The sequence below is a fragment of the Drosophila navojoa genome, chromosome X (genome assembly GCF_054131105.1).
Source record: "Drosophila navojoa isolate 15081-1374.11 chromosome X, UAZ_NAV_1.0, whole genome shotgun sequence".
Taxonomy (NCBI): domain Eukaryota; kingdom Metazoa; phylum Arthropoda; class Insecta; order Diptera; family Drosophilidae; genus Drosophila; species Drosophila navojoa.
In genome coordinates, this window is record NC_142895.1 from 14,896,354 (window position 1) to 14,917,037 (window position 20,684).

At 40.4% G+C, this 20,684-nt stretch overlaps 1 protein-coding gene across 4 annotated transcripts in view; it reads right to left on the bottom strand.

Annotated features, from left to right (window-relative positions):
- Neto (Neuropilin and tolloid-like) overlaps positions 1-20,684 on the bottom strand; it is a 107,324-nt gene that overhangs the window by 22,797 nt on the left and 63,843 nt on the right. For all 4 annotated transcript variants that reach the window (XM_089265175.1, XM_089265174.1, XM_089265173.1 and 1 more), the window contains exons 3-9: positions 19,936-20,256; positions 13,496-13,581; positions 11,273-11,602; positions 11,064-11,161; positions 9,354-9,496; positions 7,747-7,856; positions 5,077-5,208 (exon numbers count right to left, since the gene is read on the bottom strand). In XM_089265175.1, coding sequence (XP_089121301.1) covers positions 5,077-5,208; positions 7,747-7,856; positions 9,354-9,496; positions 11,064-11,161; positions 11,273-11,602; positions 13,496-13,581; positions 19,936-20,256 — 1,220 coding nt within the window. The remainder of the gene's footprint in view (positions 1-5,076; positions 5,209-7,746; positions 7,857-9,353; positions 9,497-11,063; positions 11,162-11,272; positions 11,603-13,495; positions 13,582-19,935; positions 20,257-20,684) is intronic.

Consider the following 20,684-nt stretch of genomic DNA (forward strand, 5'->3'; position numbering starts at 1 on the left):
TCTTCGCTCGTTCCAAATTAATGCGATTATTTAATCATATATAATCCAGTGCGCCGCGCTGCCAATTGATGCGGAAACTTTTCCACAAATTGTTGATTGCCATTTAATTGTGTACATGATTGTGGGCGTACCACTGTGCACAGTGTGCAATTCAATTAGGCTGGCCCGAAAAAAAAAAAATTCAAAATAAAAAAAAAAAAAAACGGGGAAAAGTTTAAATTGAAAAACATATAGCCATAATACAAGAATCGTCTCTACATGGGGTCTTATAACATATGAAATTTCAGATTAAAATTATTTTTATTTATTTTTTTTTTTCACTTTGCTCAATTATTAAAATTTTTGATTGAACATCAGGTAAAAACAAACTTTTCACAAATTATAATTGCTAGGCAAAAAGCAGATAGAATACAGTTAGTTCTACAGGATTTGGATCAAAGCTCAAACTCTTGGGGCACTTGAAACGCTATCGAAGTTTATTAATGCTCCAGCCTATTCATTTTCATCATTTGCATTTGCATTTGCATTTGCATATTGCATATTGCAATTCGCAATAGATGCGAACTCAACTTGAGCTGCGTTGGCGATTCGACGAGCTAACAAGCAGCAGCTACTGCGAAATGCCGCAAACAATTTTAAGTGGATTTATTGCCTTAATGGATGCTCCATGGCAGCAGGTTCATGCGCTAGATGGGCTCGGGCCGAGTCTACGGACATTGTAGCAGCATTCATTGAATTGTTGGCTTGAATTAAGAAGCCTCTTAGCTCAAATTTCATTAATTCTCGAGCTCAATTAATGGGCATTCCGAAACAGTAGTCACGCATGCACAATGCGATGTGGACAAGGACGATGAGTGCTCGGCTCGTGTTGGCAATTTGACTGAAATATACTCTGTACACAGCACGATGCGAAGAGATACCTAAAAGGTTTGCTAGAAATACTACGTTCTTGGTTGGAGATAGAGAAAGTTTGTTCTATGCTTGAGGCGATAAGTTGATTAATCCGATAACTCCTTGGGCTGAAGCTGCCAATGCGATGTGTTAATAAGCGATCTGGCATCTCTGTCAAAAGATATAGAGCTGTCAGTTCGGTCAGGCGAATATGGACAATCCTATATAGTCATGACTACAAAGTGAATGCAGAATGTATGAATGATGTATTCATAACTGCTATGAGGACTGATTCACATTCTTGAATATAAATCATGTTATCATTGTCAAATGAGCTGATAGATGTATTCATTACTGCCAAATGTACTCATTCATGATTGAATTTATATCTATTCATGTCAAAGGAACTTATTCAGCGCAGTAGATCAGCTAATGATCGATATATTTCTGATTCTGAATTCAATAAATTCATTCCTGAGACTGTGGATCTACAACTGAAGGATGTATTCATAGCCAAACCTTAACCTATTTAGATTAACTGAACTTAGCCTCAGCTGTAGATCTGTTAATAAGGGATGTATTCATGATGGCCTTGAGACTGCGGATCGATAACTTAACATTATTATTGATAACTCTTAAATGAATACATTCATTCTTAAATATATATTCATCAATTTAACTCGAGCTAATTAAGTTTAAGTTGTAGATCTATGGCTGTTGAACGCGGCCATTCCTGAACAGCTGATCTAAGCCTGAGCCACATTCATGACTATCGCATGGGCTCATCCGTAGACTTTTGATCTCTGCCTAGCTGACTGTCACATTAGAGTATTCACTTTACAGGGTATTTCAATTCAAGCAATATACAATGCAATGCGCATTGTTAATCAACAGCAAGTAGAGGCAGCACTGCAAAAGCCTCACATATTGAGCTTCACTTCACTTCCGCAGATTGAGCAGAGCCTGTGGCCTCGTTGGCCTGCCATGATTGCTGTCAAAGTGTGGGCTGAGGCAGGGAGAGAGAGAGAGAGAGAGAGAGAGAGCGAGAGAGAGACGCCATGTCTGGAGGGGGCTTGGCATATTAGAAAAACAATAATAGGTTGCGTGATAGGAATCTTGTCGCCTTGTCTCGTGCCAGCGCAAAGAACATCGATGCGAATGACTTTTGTGTGTGTGCGTGCGTGTGTGCGTGCGTGTGTGTGTAACTGGCAGGAATTTAATACAGCCAGCGACGCGTCATCGTGTGCGAGGCGATAGGATAGTCGGATAGTTGGATAGTCGGCCAACTTGAATGGCTTGCGACATTTGCAAGTGTGTGATTTAACTCACACGCACACACACACACACACACAGATACGGATAGACACACCTATTATTATGTTTGTTGGCTTGAATTGGCCCAAAAGAAGGTGTTCAGCCATTCGGCTGCTCAGCAAACAAATCACTGCTGAGGCACGAGCACGAGGGGCGTGACTTGCGGTTCGTGTGTTCAATCAAGCGGCTGGCCAGCAGCTGCTGGGCGTTGCTATAAATAGCGCTAGACACGCCCACACACACACACACACACAATCAGTTAATTAACTTGTTAGCTGACAGCAGCTGCAGCATATTTTTGTCCATGTCCAGAATGATATTCAATTTCTGCTCTTGCTTTTCGACAGCAGTTGTCAATATTGCAAAAGTCAAAGTTAAATCTGCAGCTCACTCTCTCTCTCTCTCTCTCTCTCTCTCTCTGTCTTACACTCCCATCCACTCCTTCTCTGCCTATGTGCCAACGCTGTTTGAGCTGGCTCAGCAAGCAATCTCCCCGGGGAGCCACTGGGCGGCTGACGTTGGCAATGCGATGACAATAAAATGCTTTCCCAGCCATGCAGCAACAGCAGCAGCAGTAAGAGCAACAGCAGGAGCAGCAGGAGCAGCAGCTTGTTGAGTGCCAAGTGCCAGGCCAGGACATTCTGGCAGCCGCGCACCCTAGATGATATCGGGCGGGCTGTATTGAAATCGACAGCTAATGAAATGTTGCCCAAGATAGCAAACAAGCATCTGCAACGGGCAGCGGACAGCGGACCGACGGACAGCTGGCTACCCCCTGGGATAGCGCCAAGAGAGTTACCCTGAGCTGAGCCTGAGCCTGAGCCTGAGCCTAACCAGAGTCAAGACATTTGAACCTGCTCTTGTTGCTGTTGCTGTGCCATAAATTGTAATTAGAAATGGCAGAGCACACACACAGCACTGATTCGAACTCAATGTCAGGCAGGCTGCCACGTCACGTGTCGTATGCGCAATATTAATAGTGTGAACTGCCGTTAATCCGTAAACACAGTTTGCCACTCCGGCCATTTATCAGCTGAGCAAGCGCATCACATCTTCGTCTGACAATCATTGTGCATTCATCAATTGCATGAGCCAATGGCGGCTATAAAAATGGATCAGCCATAGGTCCTTAGCCAGCCATCCTGCTTAGAACTTTCTATTTTTCAGTTCTCTAATGAAAATCGAAATTCCGATTCGAATTGGATTGTCTTTTCTTTTCTCTTAAAGTTTCTTGTTTCACTAAAGCATTATTATAAACACAAAGTGTGCTAATAGTGCCAAACTATAGATACCCTGTAGATGAATAAGCTGAATTGAAGCTAGGCAAGTGGACTCATCTATAGAGAGAATAGTTCGGCTATTGCTCCAGCATGGGTATGGAACATGCATACGAACACCAACTACACCCTCAGAGAAGATAGGTTGTGGGATTATGATTTCAGTACAGTCCCGTTGAGTCGTGCTTGATGAGCGAGCACTCATCTGAGTGCAGCATTAAGTGCTGCACTCGAAGGGCTTTAGATCGATGCTGCTCACTCATCCGAGCACAGCATATATGGCTGTTCTCACTACTCCTGCTGCCGAGGGCCTTACAAGTGCCAGAGCTAAGAGGAAAACTTGCGTCATTAGTTGAAAAAAACTTTGAAAAAACAAAAAATTGTTATATATAAAATATTTGCTTATTTCTCTAAATAAATAAAAAATATAAGATAAAAAAATAAATACAAATAATTATAAGCATAATAATATTGATTTTTATAACAATAATAATAAAATTAATACAATTTTCTTTTTCAAGTAATTTTGGCGGAAAGTTTTTGTTTCATTTAAAAAAAATAATTAATAAATTTAAAATATTAATCAGAAGTGTCCAATAGATAAATTTCTATTATAGTATATGCAATATGTAAACAACTCTCGAAAACATAAATGTTGAATATATTGTATATTAACATATTCTCAAAAATATATTTTTTACTTGATAAGTGCTTGCTTGGATGAAGCAACTATTCTATATATTTTTTATTTAAACAATAAAAAAAAAAAATACATATTTTGCATAAAGTTTCTCTACTTATATTCAAATTTAATATTAAAGAAAATAAACAATTATTATTTTTTTTTTTTTTTTATTCATATTTCATATATATGCAGCCAAATCAGGTCTGATTGCCTGAAGCCTCTTTAAGCCATATTTAAGGGTATTAAGGGTATACAAAATGCTCATAAAGCACACCAAAGACACCCCCCTCCACACATATATACACACACACACACACACCCACACACATGCACACATAGTGAGATAATAAGCATAAAGAGTTTTTGGTAGAACGCAGACTTTGTTTTGGTTACATTTTGCGTATCTGGTCAGCTGGAATAACTAAAAATTTTACAATTTACATACATTAAAATTTGGTGAATTGTTTGCTTGCTGCTGTTATGTGAGTGTGTGCGTGTGTATGTGTGTATATGTATTGCATGATAAAAGAACTCGCCGATATAAGCATTGCTGTTTAACAAAATCTATGTTTTTCCATGTTTAAAATTCTATTCATATGGAGCAGACCCAGAGAGACTGTCCTTAGCCGGCCACCGACTGCAGGTGGGGTATACGTGGGGGACGGGAAAGTTTTCTTTTTTTTTTGTCATTTTCTTTTATTTTTGGGTGGGGCAGTGACTAGAGCGAGCAGGATAAGCACAGCGAGCAGAGTGTGAGCAAGGCAAATAGACTAAAGAGGCAAAGGCGAGAGGCGAGAGGCTAGAGGCTAGACAAAGACATGGTGAAGGTAGTTTCTATTTTATTTTGGGACACTAAGAACGCGCAGAGAGGGCTGCCTAATAACAATCAAGCATTATTACGTTACTTACGCGTATTATCTTCTGGTCTCGTATAATCTTTCGCACACAGTTGACAATGAACGTGATGAACATGCCGCCCAGTATCAGGCCAAACACAATTATTATGATGACCACATGCTCCGACTGTCCGGGCGTTTCATTCTGTAAAGGGAAGTGAATATATCAGATAATAATAATAATAATAATGTACTAAAATTTATGAATACTTATTTCAAATTATATGAAGGGCAAGAAATCAAGGGAAGTCTTTATTTTAGACTTCTTATAATTCTATACTATATATGATTACTGCTGATAGAATATCTGATGGTATACTTGATATTCTACCGATTTTTATCGAGTCCAAAATCAACGTGCATTCATGCATACAAACAGCCTAATGAGAGGGCAAATAAGGTCCTAATTGAAAAGCCTGACATTTCTTTTCAGTTTATACATTTTTTTTTTCTTTTTTTTTGATAAATGATATTTGTCATTAGGTTAACCCAGTATGAATCTCAAATTCAGTTCAGCTTGTAATTTTTAAATAAACTCTCTCTGATATATAAAAATGTATTTAATTAAAATTTAAAGCTCGCTTCGCTCGTTGATGAAGCGAAACTTGAATATTTATTTTGTGCCACGTCGCATGTCCGTCTGTCCATTAAAATAGTAGCCAGACTCGAAATATAATATACGTAACCGAGCTGCCAAGTCCCAATTAAATATGCAAAGCAAATAACATATATTGCAGATATAGAAGATATAGTTGGGAATATATATGTTGATATGCTTGACAAAAAGGATTAAAGACAGAATTTACATCCAATCTTCTGAATATATAGAGCAAAAAATATATATAAATTAAAAAGATAAATTTATGGAAATTTTTTGTTTTTATTACATCTCAGCTTAATCTTCCCTTAATCTTCGCCTTTACCTCTCTACATCTCTTCTAATAAATAGAAGCAAATTAAACTGTGTTTGGCTTATGCATTTTAGTTTTTACTTCTGCTGAATTGGCTTACAAAATAAATGCAAACTAAAAAAAAAAGAAATAAATAAAATAATTGCCTTTGATTAAACTTTGTCTATTGCTGAATTGACTTTGGGTCTTCACATTAAAACTATTGAATATATTTGAATTCAATTTGCAACAGTTTGTCATAACTGTTACATACTTGATTAGCTGTTGTGCTGCATGTTGCGAACGTGCATGCCCATTGCAATGAATTTTTAATGGGCAACGAAATATGATAACAAAATGAAAGAGCGCACAGAGCGGACTTTGAATGGCGTAACAGCATGTTGGCTTTTTGGCTGTTCTGTGTAACAAGCCAGCAAAAACTGCATAATTATAAAGCTTTCATAAGCCACACACATGGACACACCTTCACACACGCACAGAGAGAGAGAGAGAGAGAGAATGGCAATAATATGACGGTTGGCTAAGTTGATTTGTTTGCTTTGGCGAAATCAAATTCGTTGAACACAATTAGTGAGAATTCGAGCTCTAATTTAAATCAGAGCCAATTAAATATATGTACATATATATATATATAAAATATATAAATATACATAATATTATGATTGTGTATGCGCATGATTGAACTGCACGTTTGTACCGTTGCGCCAATTATGAGTCAAGTAGAGAGCGATAGAAAGGGACAGAGCGAGAGAGAGAGAGAGAGAGAGAGAGAGAGATTCATTCAGTGAGAAGGCAAGAAAAATGTTTGATTTATTTGGCAATTTAGGAACAATCGCAACACAAATTAGTGGCAACAAATCGCTTGATTTTCTATATACTTGAACAATTGGAATTCCAAATTGTAATGCGATTATCGTTAACACAGCACAATGAACGTGATTATTAAATTGGATTATGTCCAAACAAATAACTAAATAACTGAATAACTGGATAACTGAATAGCCGAACAGCAACTGAATGTACAGTTGTTTGCATTGCAATTAATTGCGACTCGAAAGAGTCTAGCCGGAGTTGTAAATCGTAAATTCAAATACACACTGAAACGCATTTGTGAACGCTTGTTTGTTCAATTAGTTAAGTTTTACGATCGAAACAAGATTTACAGCAGACAGCCGCAGAGGAGCCCCCGAGGAATGCTAACTATTTGCTCGCTTTCAAGTTTAATGAGTCACAAAGGAGACATTGCTTTAGAGCCAAGCCAATTCGCTGGGTGACCTTATCAAATCTAATCATCTAACACAATTGCTGAGACAACAAAACACCAAAAAAAAATGGATGGGCAAAGACAAAGCAAGTGGAGATGGAGCGTAAAGCTAAAACAACAACAACAACAACTCAGCCCAGGCCATGGGCAAACGCGCGTTGACAATGCAGAGAAAGCAGAACGCCTCGAATATAAACCTCAGACTTTGCAAACAAAACTTATTTGGCCAACTTTGTCTATACGCGTGTGTGTGTGTGTGTGTGGCATAGTTCAAATGATAGTCAAGACTATACATATATATATAGGTGTGTGTGTGTGTGTGTGTGTGTGTGGCACACTCGTTTGCCTATAATTAGATGCATGCACAAAGTTTGCTCAACTTAATGATGATAGAAAGGAGATGCTGAGACGCTCACAAGCTCACAATGGGCAAAAGAATAAGAGTGAGAGAGTGAAGAAAAAGACAAACAAATCAGGTAATCTGTGGCTCGTTGATTTTCACACTTACACTGCACTTCTCCTCGTCGAAGCGAAACTTGCAATTGTCCCGATCATTACACTTCAAGTCACTTGATATGCATGTCGCGTCCTCGCAATCGTACTCGTCCTCGGTGCACGCTGTGAAGGACAAGAATTCACAATTAAAACTTGCTTAATTATTGCCAAAGCTACAGTCAAATAGAATTGATAAAGGGCATTAGTGACTATGCAAATACTCTGCTTCGCTATGAATGATTGTGGCGGAGCTGAGAGAGAACTGAGAGCGTATCTTGAGCAAGCTAAGACTTTATTTTTTTGGCAACTTTGCTCACATAAGTATAATCCTATATTAGTTAATATATTTTTAAATAGTAATTTATGGTATATACAGTAGCATCCCGATAACTCGAAATGTCAGTTCTTTTTCGATTAACGCAGAAGTTCAAATAATCGGGAATTATTGAGAACGATTATTTTTTTTCGATTCATCGCGATTTTCGAACTATCGAGACGCGACTGTAGTAGTAGATCTTGTTGTTCTGCTGTCAGTCTATCATCTGATTGTTAGATTGTTTAGCTAATTGTTAGCTTTAGATTGGAATAGTTTGGTTTATACACATCCATTCTCATACTGTTTTATAACTGACTAAGGAAACTACAAATTCTACGATTTTACAGATAATCTAAATAAAAACATAAATACATCGCTAGACTCTAAAGAGAATATATATATATATATCTGGCTCAGCATAATAATAATGTCTCCTTATATCCAAGTAGTGTTTAGTGTTCTGTTAAACAACATATTTTGTATTCCTTAATTTGAAATAGCGAGTGTGCATATGCATTTCCTTCAAAGCGCATAGAAATGTCGGAGAGCAGCAAAACAAATAGACCTAATCTCGAACATAAATCGTGCTACAGCAACAATAATTGCATTGCCAAACGACGACGACGGCGAGGAGGAGGAGGAACAGCAGCAGGGGCAGGAGAAGAACAGCTCAAACTCGGCAAGTTCGTCTCGAACCGATGCTCAATCTGTTGTGCTGGCCGGGCTTGGATGTCACCTAAAATTTTGGTAGCCTTGACTGGAGGCAGTGTGGAGGGTCGTTAGCTGTTAACTGGAAGCGAAGCGGACTTTGCCAAAGTTAACAATGGCACTGGCACAAAGGACACTCGTTGAATGACAAAGAAGTGCTTAGCCTTTGGCAACAGGCGGCAATCACGCAAAACTGGGCGACAAACAAACAGCACAGGCCATCATACACTGCACACAGCCAGCCACATAAGTAGTTAGCCAGACACATGGCACACGGCACATGGCAGACAGACAGACAGACAGACGGACGGACGGACGGACGGACGGACAGAAGGCAAGCCTCTGGCTGCCAAAAAGCCAACAAAAAAGCCGTCGACGTTTGCGGTGCTTGTGGATAGCGTAAGCTTAGCATCGGATTGCCAAGGCTTTTGGCCCAGCCGAGCGCCGTCCTCTGATGCCGACCGCTGCTTGCTTTGAGTCGCTTCCAAATTTGAAGGATTTTCCGCCACAATCCGCAGCAATAGTTAGTTAGTTAAAAGAGATAACAAAACAGTAAATAGAAAAAAAAAGTGAAAGAGAAGGAGTTTCGCACTTACTGCCCGATCCACGATCCCGGAATGCTGTGTACAGAATGGCGAATGTTGAATTAATCGCACTTTGCTCCGCGTAAAATCGCATGTGCAGAATGTTTGACTCCGCCGTAATGCTCTCGCCCGCCGATCCGCAAAAGTTCTTTACTCTGCAAAAAATGGCAAATTTTTAGCTATTTATAGAAATGTGTCAAATTTCACTTTGTGCAGCTTATGAATTATGCATGTGCATGCGCACATGTGGCTGTATATGCTTAAGAAAAAAATTTATATATACAGTAGAATCCCTATAATTCGAAATGGGAAAGGGATCCGTTTTTTTTTTTTTTTTTCGATTTTCGCAGAAATTCAAATTATCGAGAATTATTGAGAACGAATTTCTTTCAAGGGAGTAGAGCTTTTTTCCATCAATCGCGATTTTCGAGTGAGCGGGGTACAAATTATCGAGACTCTACTGTATATATTACACGTATATTTAGCAACTTTAACTTAATTTGTTTAGCAACATTTCTAGCTGAGCATTTAACGCAATGGGCTCGAAATGGAAATTTTCTCTTTTTTCCTTGAGCACATTAAGTGTGGGCGTGGCATGTACATACATGTACTCAAGTTGTTTTGAAATGCATTCAATATGACCCAAACGGACCCAAACCAATACGTCGTCTGCCAAATTGTTACGAAAAATGAATTTAAATAGAAATTGTGGCAACGACCAGAGCCAGAGCCAGAGCCAAGCCGAGCGCCAACAACAATATCAAAGGCCAAAGCCGACAGCTGAATACACTAACTGAGCGAGACTAGCTTGCCTGAGATCTTAGATATCTAAGGCATCGAAACTTCAACTTCAGTTACTATAATAATTGATGACTGTAGATATGAAAGGCCGAGACTCTCTCTCTCTCTCTCTCTCTCTCTCTTTATCTTTGTCAATGCACAAATGTGTTAGCTCCGCCTTTTGTATGTAATTTGAATGCCATGCGTTAGGGTACAACCAGCAGCAAATCAATGGCCCCAGCCGACGAGACGGGCGGCTTCATCTAGACGGCCAGTCAATCACATTGAGTGGTGCTGTCATTGCCGTTGCCGTTGGCCCCGACGCCCATCAGCGAGCGCACAAAAGCCCGAACCCTAGAGTTGACTCGAAAATCGAATGGCATTGCAAGTGTTGAAGTTGCTAAACTTGGCCGGGGAGTGGGCGGGGGCCAAGGGAAATCAGGCGAGCGAGCAACAAGTGGAAATTTGTTGGCGTGTTGAAAGCGACAGAGAGAGAGAGTGAGAGTGGGAGAGTGAGAGGGAGAGAGACTGTGCCTGGCACATGGTAAATCGCAATGGATGGGTAGACACTGCCGTCGCTGGCATTCGGCTGGTGGCACAAAACAATTCCAGTTGGGCGAGTCAAAGGCGGCGCCGCCGCACCCGCCGCCACTGACGCCGCCGCAGCTTCCGCTGTCATACAATTTACTTGGGCCGGTAATAAATTGAAATTTTGCTTTACATGCTTTGATCTTTGCAGCGCTGGAAAACGCTTTTTGGCTGACTTCACATTGTGGCGCATTCGTGAAGCGGAAATTGGTTTGTGGCACTGGGATTGCGTATCCCAATGCCACTCCCACTCCCACTCCCACTCCCACTCCCACTCCCACTCCCAAGCCCAGTCCCAGCCCGACCTAACTAAGCCAACAGAGCCAATTCGCTGGGATGTCTATTAACTCTTACCTTAATGGCATCACTGTTTGCTCGGGGAATATATCCAAGAAGTTCGTTTCGCAGTCGTTCGGCTTGCTTAGATGAAAGTCCAGAAATTTCAAAAATATCTAAGAGAAAGCAAGAAAGAGATAGGGATTGAGAGAGAGAGAGAGGGGGGAAGGGGATTAAGCACACAAATGACAAATTGATATATTTGATTGAAATGGAAACGCACTCACCTTCCAGTTGTCCTTCACCTGAATACGCCAAATGCAGTCGAGGGCAATCTTGTCGCGTATCACCTGCTCCCTTATTTCAGCTGGGACATCTGTTGAGTTAATGAAGCCCTCGTAGCCATCCTTCTCGATGGTGCAATTGAGATCCGTGCTGGGCGCCTCACGATTCCTGTCCAGAAACTCAAAGACCGCACTGAAGCCCGTATACTCGATGGTGTCGTCCGAGTGGAAGTGCAGCCACAGATACCGCTCCTTCGACGTTATCTCCGGCGGAAAGTCGGTGCCGCAGTATTTTCCAATTAGCGTCGAGAAGCCGTACTGTCCATCGCGTATCTGCAAAGGGCAACCAGAAGCATTCACAACATGATTGACTGAACGAACGGCAAAGACATTTCGAAATTTCGCTACTTTCGCTTCACTTTGATTCCTTCTTTTTTTTCTTTTATTTTTTTTTTGCACGTTGGCAATTCAAGTTAATGCCAGTTGGCAGCTCGAGCTGAGGCCGGAGCGCGATATTAAATTCCGGTAACATTAAGCTCAAACTCTGCCCAGGTGACAACTGACAGCTGCCTCTCAATTGGGCCCATTTGGCTGTCAGGGCGAACGGACTTGTCCCTCAGCCTAACGAGCCATAAAAAACATGAGCAATTGGACATGATTTTAACTGAATGATTAATCAGGTCAAATTATATTACAATTACTCAGATTAACAACGGGCTCTGAATACAACCTGTTCAAGGCAATTTAAGTGAGATGACAAATGTTTGGCCAGCCTCATTCATCTGCTTTGATTAAAGCAAAGCTCTTCAAGTAAATGTAAGAAAATATAAATAAAGGACTAAGACAGAACTGGGACTGGGACTGTTCGATTGGGAGATACCCTATGCTCTGCAAGGAGCTAAAGTCTTACGGCTCTTTTAGACTTGCATTGCAATTAAGTCTGTGCTTAAAGAAGGACGTACCGACGGTCGGACGGAGCGACAGACGGATTGATCGACGGTTAGACAGACGGACGGACAGATGGTTAAAATGGTTATAAATGGACAGACGGACGGTCAAGCAGCAGAACGGACGAACGGACGGACAGATGAACGGACGGACTAAAGGACAAACAGAAAGCCGTATGCATTACGAGACGGATGGACAAATTTACGGACGGACAGATCTACAGCGATAAGGACGGATGAAACAAGCGGACGGAAAGCCGTATCAATAAACAGAACGGATAAACTTACGGACGGACAGATCGACAGCTCAACAGACAGAAAGACGGACGGACGGAACGACGGACGAATGCAAAAAAGTGCTGATTTTAGATCAGACAGACCGACAGGTGTGGATTGACTCAGCTCTACTCGTCACCCCGACCAAGAATACATGTACTTTTAATGTTATAGTACGCCTCCTCCAATCTGTTTCATTCATTTTAATAAAATCAAAGTAAAAAATTTAAAATTGACTCAAATTAAATAATCAAAAATCTCTCATCTAGTTTCGCTAAGCTTTACGAACGCATACTTAAAGCCCGTTGGCCTGTGTAATCAGCTCTTCGGCTAAAAATCAATTTAAATTGCGGCAAACATAAAGAAAACGCCCCGTCATCTGTCTCGAACTGAAAGTCTTGAGCCGAAAGTGTGACAAAGTTCACACGCTTTAATTAGTTCGGCTCATGTAAGCCGCATGATTAGGCAAAAATTAGCTCTTGAGCTGTTCAATTTGTTCATAAATAGGAGATGTGTGAGGCGTAACGCAAATCATATTTCAATTAGTTGTTTTTCATCTTCTCTCTTTGCTCTCTTCTCTATTCCCCCGTTCCCTGTTCCCTGCCCTCGCGCTGGCTGCGAAGAACTAATTAAAATTATATTCCAATTAACAGCAGCTGACGCAGAATGTGCACACTTTTCATGCAGCTATTTGTTTGACATTTGTTTTAGAGATGAAGTTTTTCCTCGCTGGAATTGCACATACGACACGTGAGCCGTCGCTGCTGTAATGTTAACTTTCAATTAAGGCAAGGCCAAAGGATTTGTCTGCCGAGCACACACACTCAACAGCAGCAGCAGCAGCATCACAAAAAAAGTCAACAATTTGTAAACATTCTTTTCCCCCCACCCGAAATGAGAGCAAGCTGCGTCTTATTTTAGCAGCAACATTGTATTTGTTATGCAAATGCAGCATATATTTTTTCTCTCATTCTTATTTTTTGCTATCCCTGCACTTGCTTACCTCGAGAAAATCAAATTTGCACTCCTCCTTGGCCTCAATATTGAACGAGTTGCGAAAATCCAGCCTTATAATTTGTCCCTTCGGCGCTGTAATTAAATTCAACAGTTTACCAGATTAGTATACATATATGTATATATATATTTTATGTATGTATGTCTCTTCTAATATGTGTTAATTTCCCCCAAATATCGATCGAATCCATCCATCCAACAGCTTAAGGCTTCTGTTTCCATTTTGGCTCAACTGCCTCAAAGCCCATAAATATTTACAATAAAAACAAAGCTCAGGGCTGAGTCTTAACACTGCATAACAAAAGGACTGAGGATATGCATATTTAAATAGCAGCTGGAGCTTGAAACGATGCTGTCGCATATTTATATATTCATTTACGGTGCTAAAAGTCACTGACAAAATTCTAAACAAATACAACAACAACAATGGAGTTTTGCCAGCTAAGCTGAGTTTTTAATCGTGAAGTTTGTAAAATCATTGAAAAAGTTTTGATTCTTTCCCGTTCACTGTCGTCTCAGAAGTTACAAAATATTTAATTTTTGCAACTTTAGGCTTCTGCATCATGAACAAAATTGGAACTGCTCTATTTTTGCTTTTATTTGGAAATGAGTTGATTCTTCAGTTGCTTCAGAGAGAGAAAGAGATAGCGATCACAGGGACGGGAGCAGAGGGAGATAGCCTGCGAAAACAGGGAGAAGAGCTTGGAGAGACCATTAAGTTCAGGGATACATAGGAAGGCGAGTGGAGCATAGAGAAAGAAACAGAAGAAGGGGAACAGAGTGAGAGGATAGATCGACGAATAGATCGGGGCAAGCAGAGAGAGAAGGAGAGGGAACAAAGGGAGAAAAATATAGGAAGAGATACATGGATTGAACTAAGGGAATGAAACAAAGGGAAACAGTTAGGGGAAAAGCAACAAAGGGAACGTAGGTAGACAACTATTTGGAGGGGAACATAGGGAGAGAAACATAAGGAGAGACTTTTGAGAAGTGAAGCATAGCGAGGACTATACCAGAGAGAGGCATATATGTACATATATAGAGGAACATAGGTAGGAGAACATAGGGAAAGCAACACAGGGAAAGCGAGCTTAACTTCTCTTAACCTGCCCAATCCACATAATTTTGAGACATATAAAAATTCAATAAATCATCATTGAAAATCTGCTCACTTTCAAATAATTTTTTTTTGCTTGCTGGCGATTTTTTTTTCTTAATTTTTAATATTTTTTTAATAAATCTTACATTGACTAAATATTTCTCAATTAAACTTTAATTTTCCCCAAAACGAATTCGAAACTCACATTGCCTAAATGTATTTAATCAAATGTGTTTGCAAATCAAATGTGTTTACACTTAAATTACTGTTGCCTCTACTGTTGCTCTACGAGGCCATTGAGCACAGATCAGACAACAACAGCAACAGCAACAAACAATAACAAAAACAATGTTCTTTTATTAAACATACGAGTCTTTCAGCTAGCTGAAAGCAGGCTAAAATATTTTGAGCCAAGAGGTCTTCAAGGAGCAGCCGGACAATCTGTGTCGGCAGATGAGCTAAAGGGCTGATAACGACTCTGGGCACGCTTCAATGGACAGTTATGTAAGACTTGAAAAGGCGCACAGCAACGCACACACACGCGCACACACACACACACTCATACACAGACACGCAGACTGACTGACACAATAGCCTATAAAAGAGAGCTGCAACTGCGAGCCACAGTCTACGTCTGGGATATTCTTTGGTCCAGCCACACACATACATACACAGAGAGAGTCCAGCCTCAACATACTATAACATAATGGAACTGTAATGAAAGTGTAAATCACAGAGGTTTGGCCAAACAAATGCGATGTTTGTGCGCTCACATTGAATGCGAATGGGGATTTGCTTGCTGATTGGCCTTGATACAGCCCCACAAGCTAAGAGAGAGAGTGAGAAAGAGAAAGAGAGAGCGGGAGACCGAAATGAAAGGAAGCTCAGTCTCTGGCCCCTCTTCAGAGACTACTACTTCCCCTCCTGCTCCGTCCAGCCTCTCTCATGTGTGCTGGCATAGTAATTTGGGGCTTTTGAATAACATCTGCTCAAACAAATTGCATGCCCAATGAAAAACTAACCACAAAGCTGCCGTTAGCCAATTGATAGACAAAGGCGAAGCCATTCTAATTTTGTTTGCCTCTAAAATTATTATTTGGGCCATCCATTTGTGATGCTCTATGTGTGTGTGCGCACAGATGAGTATTAATCTGTATGTAGTTGTATGTGTGTGTGTGTGTGTGTGTGCTCAGTCCAGATACTGTTTCGATGGCACCTGTAATAGGTAAGCCTCTGCTTCGACTTGTTAATTGAAATCTAAGGCTGGCTTAGTTCCAAGAACCTGAAACTCTCTATCGAGCTACTTTTGCATACATTTGAGCCTAATCACTGTGCATACATATGTGCACACATGCACATCTGCGGTACTTCTTCTTCTTCATCATCTTCATTGTTAACGCTCTGCTACTATGTGATTCGATCGCATTGAAATTAGGCTTTGAATAATACATCAGAATGCGCATATGAATTGAAATGCAAGCTCTGAACTTCAAATATGTAATGACTGGCATTAGAGCTAGTTAAAAGAAAGAGAGAGCGAGAGAGAGAGAGAGAGAGCGAGAGAGAGATAGAGAGATTACTGTATAGCTGCGTACAGCTTTTATAAGTCTTAATACCAAAGCGTTTGAGCTACATGCTTACGCTTGATAGCAATTACTATAGATTATATGAAGTGGTAAAAGAGCTATCGAAATTTTGAAACAAACTTCTAACAGAAGGCGGGCATACCTTGATTGACTTGTCTAATTATTAAATGTATACACATATAGAATTGATTGCCCTTGGAAATAAATTTTAAGTTATTATTTCTATGTATTAAAAGTATAGAAAAAATAAATGATGCCCAATCAGTGAATATCTTGCACCCTATAAAAAGCTAATCTCTCTGTATATATTATTTTTATTTATGCATGCACAGACACACACATACGCACGTTCTCTACTACATTGCGCTGTTCACGCAGCAGGACTGCGCTTATGGGCTTTATTATGCGAGCTTAATTGTTGAACAACTTTTCTCTTAGCTGCACTTTTTTACTCATATTTTCAGAGCGTAACAATGACATTCATATGTGTGTGTGCATTTAGTACTTGTAGGCCTTTGAGCGTAGTCAAAGGGGTGAGGTATACAAACTAACCATATTAAATCTGTTAGTTCTCTACTGGAACAACCACAGCAAATTGGATGACAGTAGTGCTTGTAGCAGTAATGAAATATTTTAGCTATAATATGGGAATAGGAAAATAAAAATAATCTGGTACTGCGTATTGAATCCGGGCATATATACTTAAGATTTCAAGTAACTGGCTTGAGTAGCTTTCGAGATCGTCGCGTTGACGCTAATGCACAAATAGAGGTCGATTTCAGCAATGGAGGGAGCAATGGAAGTGCTGAGAGACGGGCATGGCTACTAATATAAGACACATATCTATCTATGGTCTGCCACGCCCACTTCTGCTTTTTACATATGCATTTCACAAAAATAATAAAATAAAGACTGCCACAGTTATTATCCATACCCACACAAGGTAAACGTTCTATTCAATTACTTTTACACACATTTAATTCCAAATGAATTTTGAGCCAATTGAATAACATTCGACCTATCTATCATTCACATTCATATCAATTGCTCTTTTTCTTTTTCCATTGTAATTTTCAGAATTTGTTACAATTGAATTGAAATTATCAATTGTTAATTTATATACTACATATTTATTGGGAATTATTGATGTAGCCATATATTTGCTGCTGGGACTTATTAAAGACAACTAAATTAACAGCAATTGACTTGCGCAACTGCCAAGTTGTCAGTGAGTGCTCAGTATTCCCACACACACACACACACACATACACGGTACCAAAGGGAATGAACGTGAATATATGTATCTACATGTATGTATGTATGTATGTATGTATGCCGCACGTTCTTTACTAATGCAGTCGCTTAACAGCCTGAGAGCCTAGCATTAGACAGCAGCCAGAAGGCAACATGTCCGACTCGCATAGAGGAGGCAACGTCTATCGCCCGACCGCACTCATATTGTTATGCAAATAAGCCTGCCACTCCCTGTGGCAGTTGTCGGTCTATCTTCCCATCTATCTATCTCTCTAGCCTGTCTGCCTTAACACACACACACACAGACACACACATATTCAGTGCAGATACTGATGATGGCATTCGCTGATGCGTGCCTATGGAAAGTCAATCATTTCATACGCTTTAGGTTTTATCTGAGCTGCTCGGCTTGCAGTCATGTTGTTGTTCGCATTTTGTCTTAACTGACAAATGAATTTGGCCCCGTTTACAGATAAGCGCCAGGCCAAAACCCAGTGAAGCGCAACGCCAGCAAATATGATGACTGCCAAGCCGAAGCCGACGTCAGTCGAAGACAAAGCCAAAACCCCCCCCCCCCCCCCCCCCCCCCACATGTGCCATACCCCATTACCACCACACTTCCGCACTCACCATCCCCATTCGCCGTCAAAGAACAGTAACTGAAATCGAATCTCTGCCTCAATTCAAAACGCATTTGGAGGCCATCAGGCCAATATGCGAACGCTTTTAATAGCAATACGGCTGCATCTACTTCAATCTATTTAACTGACGCGCTGACTGACGGCCCCAACCGACTGGCATCTGGTATGTCAACACAATGGCTGCATCCACGCTAAGACTTGCAATTATTTGCAGTAAGTAGCGCGCCGGCAGCAAAGTGCAAAGTGCTTGCCATATCAACTTTTACGACTCTCTCACTGAGTGCCGCACACATGCCGCAGCTTCTTGGCCCTGAATTGGCTGGCATAAAGCTGAGCCAAGCCATTGCCTGCAGCAGCCGGCTGAAAAGTCTATGCGAATCGAAGCGAATCGAATCAAAGGGTTGAGCACTCAATGAAGCCCTTCACTCATTATCATATTACGAATTACTTTTGCATATAAATTGCATATGTATATCTACCCCTGCTGAAACCCTTTGCCACTATTTGATATCCACAATGAATACATTAGACGGCGCATCGGCCTATTCATTTGCATTCATTCATTTAACTCATTTAACATCGAATAAATTTATGGACATAAATCACTTGGCAAAGTCTGATGTGAACAGTTCGATATGGCTCCAAGTCTATATGGAGTATGATGCAACTAGATCATCTATGGGGGGCCTAATAGAGGTGTCAGAGTTGTCAGAGCTCAACTGAAAAGGTTTTACTTTATCTCTTCAACGAAAGCTTCAATTCGAATTTGCATGAAATACTGAAAGTGATTCACTTGAGATGAGTAAATGAAAATATTTGAATGATTTGAATGAAATAAATTTTGTTTTACAACAAATTTAAGCCGCAATGAAATAAGATAATGAGAATATTAAATATATAATAAGAACAAAAATTGTCTGTAGTGTGAATTATATTTAGACGATTTTCGTATATTTATTTATTTGTCATTATTATTTTATTATAATTATTTTAGTATAAGTATTAATTTGATTTATTATTTATGTATATACTTTGTCAGCAAAACGTTGGCTTTACAGAGAGTGATCTACAGTGATCTACTCTAAATAATATACGAAATGGCATGAATGGAATGAGAGCTATGGCAGAGCCGAAGACAGTCGAATTACTCTGCCAGTCATTAGCAATGGACGACGTAAAGAAGCCGTGCACGAGGCTGACAAGCCGTAGCGCAATTCTTTTTCGTCACGCAACCTCTCGTGCTTGTCCATTCCCACTCATTCCATTCGCTTTTGTTCTCATTGTTCGAGTGCTAGACTCACTCTCGCATTGCGTTTCACTCAACGCATTCTGAGCATTGTTAAATTTAGCCCAATTTTTCTGTTTTTTTTTCCTCATTAATGTAGACCTCTAGTGCTCGCCCATCAATCATCACTAAATGATCTATGCTAAACTGAGCTGCATGAATCACATTGATCTATGCTGAGCTAATTGTCGCTCCATTGCTCTTCTTTCTATTTAAAAGATAAGAGAATGCTATAAGTATATGGGTTTCCATTGAGGTATGGGACTAAAGTATTAACTATATATTTTATAAATTCCAAATACTTGATCACATTGGTATTCGGTATGATCCTTAGGTTCCCAATGCTCTCCAGCAGTTCATATATGTATCTATGTTTATATGTATGTATATTTATATACAGATCTTTGACTTCAGTGAAAGAAATTCAAGCTCTCAATTAAATTTTAACAGCCTTTCAGATCTCGGATCAGATTTCTCCTACTCTCTTATACTCATGCTCCTATCTATCTATACTCATTTCATAAGGCGCTAGCTGATGACAATTCAACAATCCTTGGCACTCACCTGTTATCACGCGGGTGCAGTTAATGTTCTTCGGATATAGATTGGGATATTCGGGGCTGTATAGCTCGTTCTTGGTGGGATCGCCCTCCACGAAGAGACGGCAGCGATCCACTTGATCCTCCTCCGCCTGTCGCCGGTAGCGATCCGCTCTGGCGGTTGTGGTTGCTGTTGAGATGGTCAGCGCGTGCTCCTCTTCGATAAAGGGGCTTGTGGGCGTGGCAAGTGTGGTGGTGCTGCTGTTGCTGATGGCGGTGGCGGTGGTGCTGGATTTTATTGTCAGCGATTTCGTGAGCTCCAACGGTGTTGGCGCGTCTGTGTTGCCTGTCGGAGAAGAGAGTGAGAGAGAGAGAGAGAGAGTGAGCGTGTGTGAGAAAGAGAGAGTGTGGAATACAAGACTTAGAGTTTGTTGCGAGGATTTATCAATGCACGCACATCCGCATATTTCAACATAACATTTACGGGTTATATTATCATAAAAATAATCGTGCGCATTAAAATTTATGCGAGCGTCGCGTTTCACTTCTTATTTTCCATTTTTTGTTTTCTCTTTTATATTATTTTTTTTTTTATTAATAATGCGCATAACTTTTGCTGCTGCTGTGAATAAATCAACTTTTCACTGCACTTTTTTGCATCAGCTGCAAACTTTACGCACTTGCTACGGCAAACAGGAATTACTGCACCGCCCCCAAACCAACCCAACCCCACCCGCCCAACCAGCCGCCCACGCATCGCCCCAAAAAGTAGGC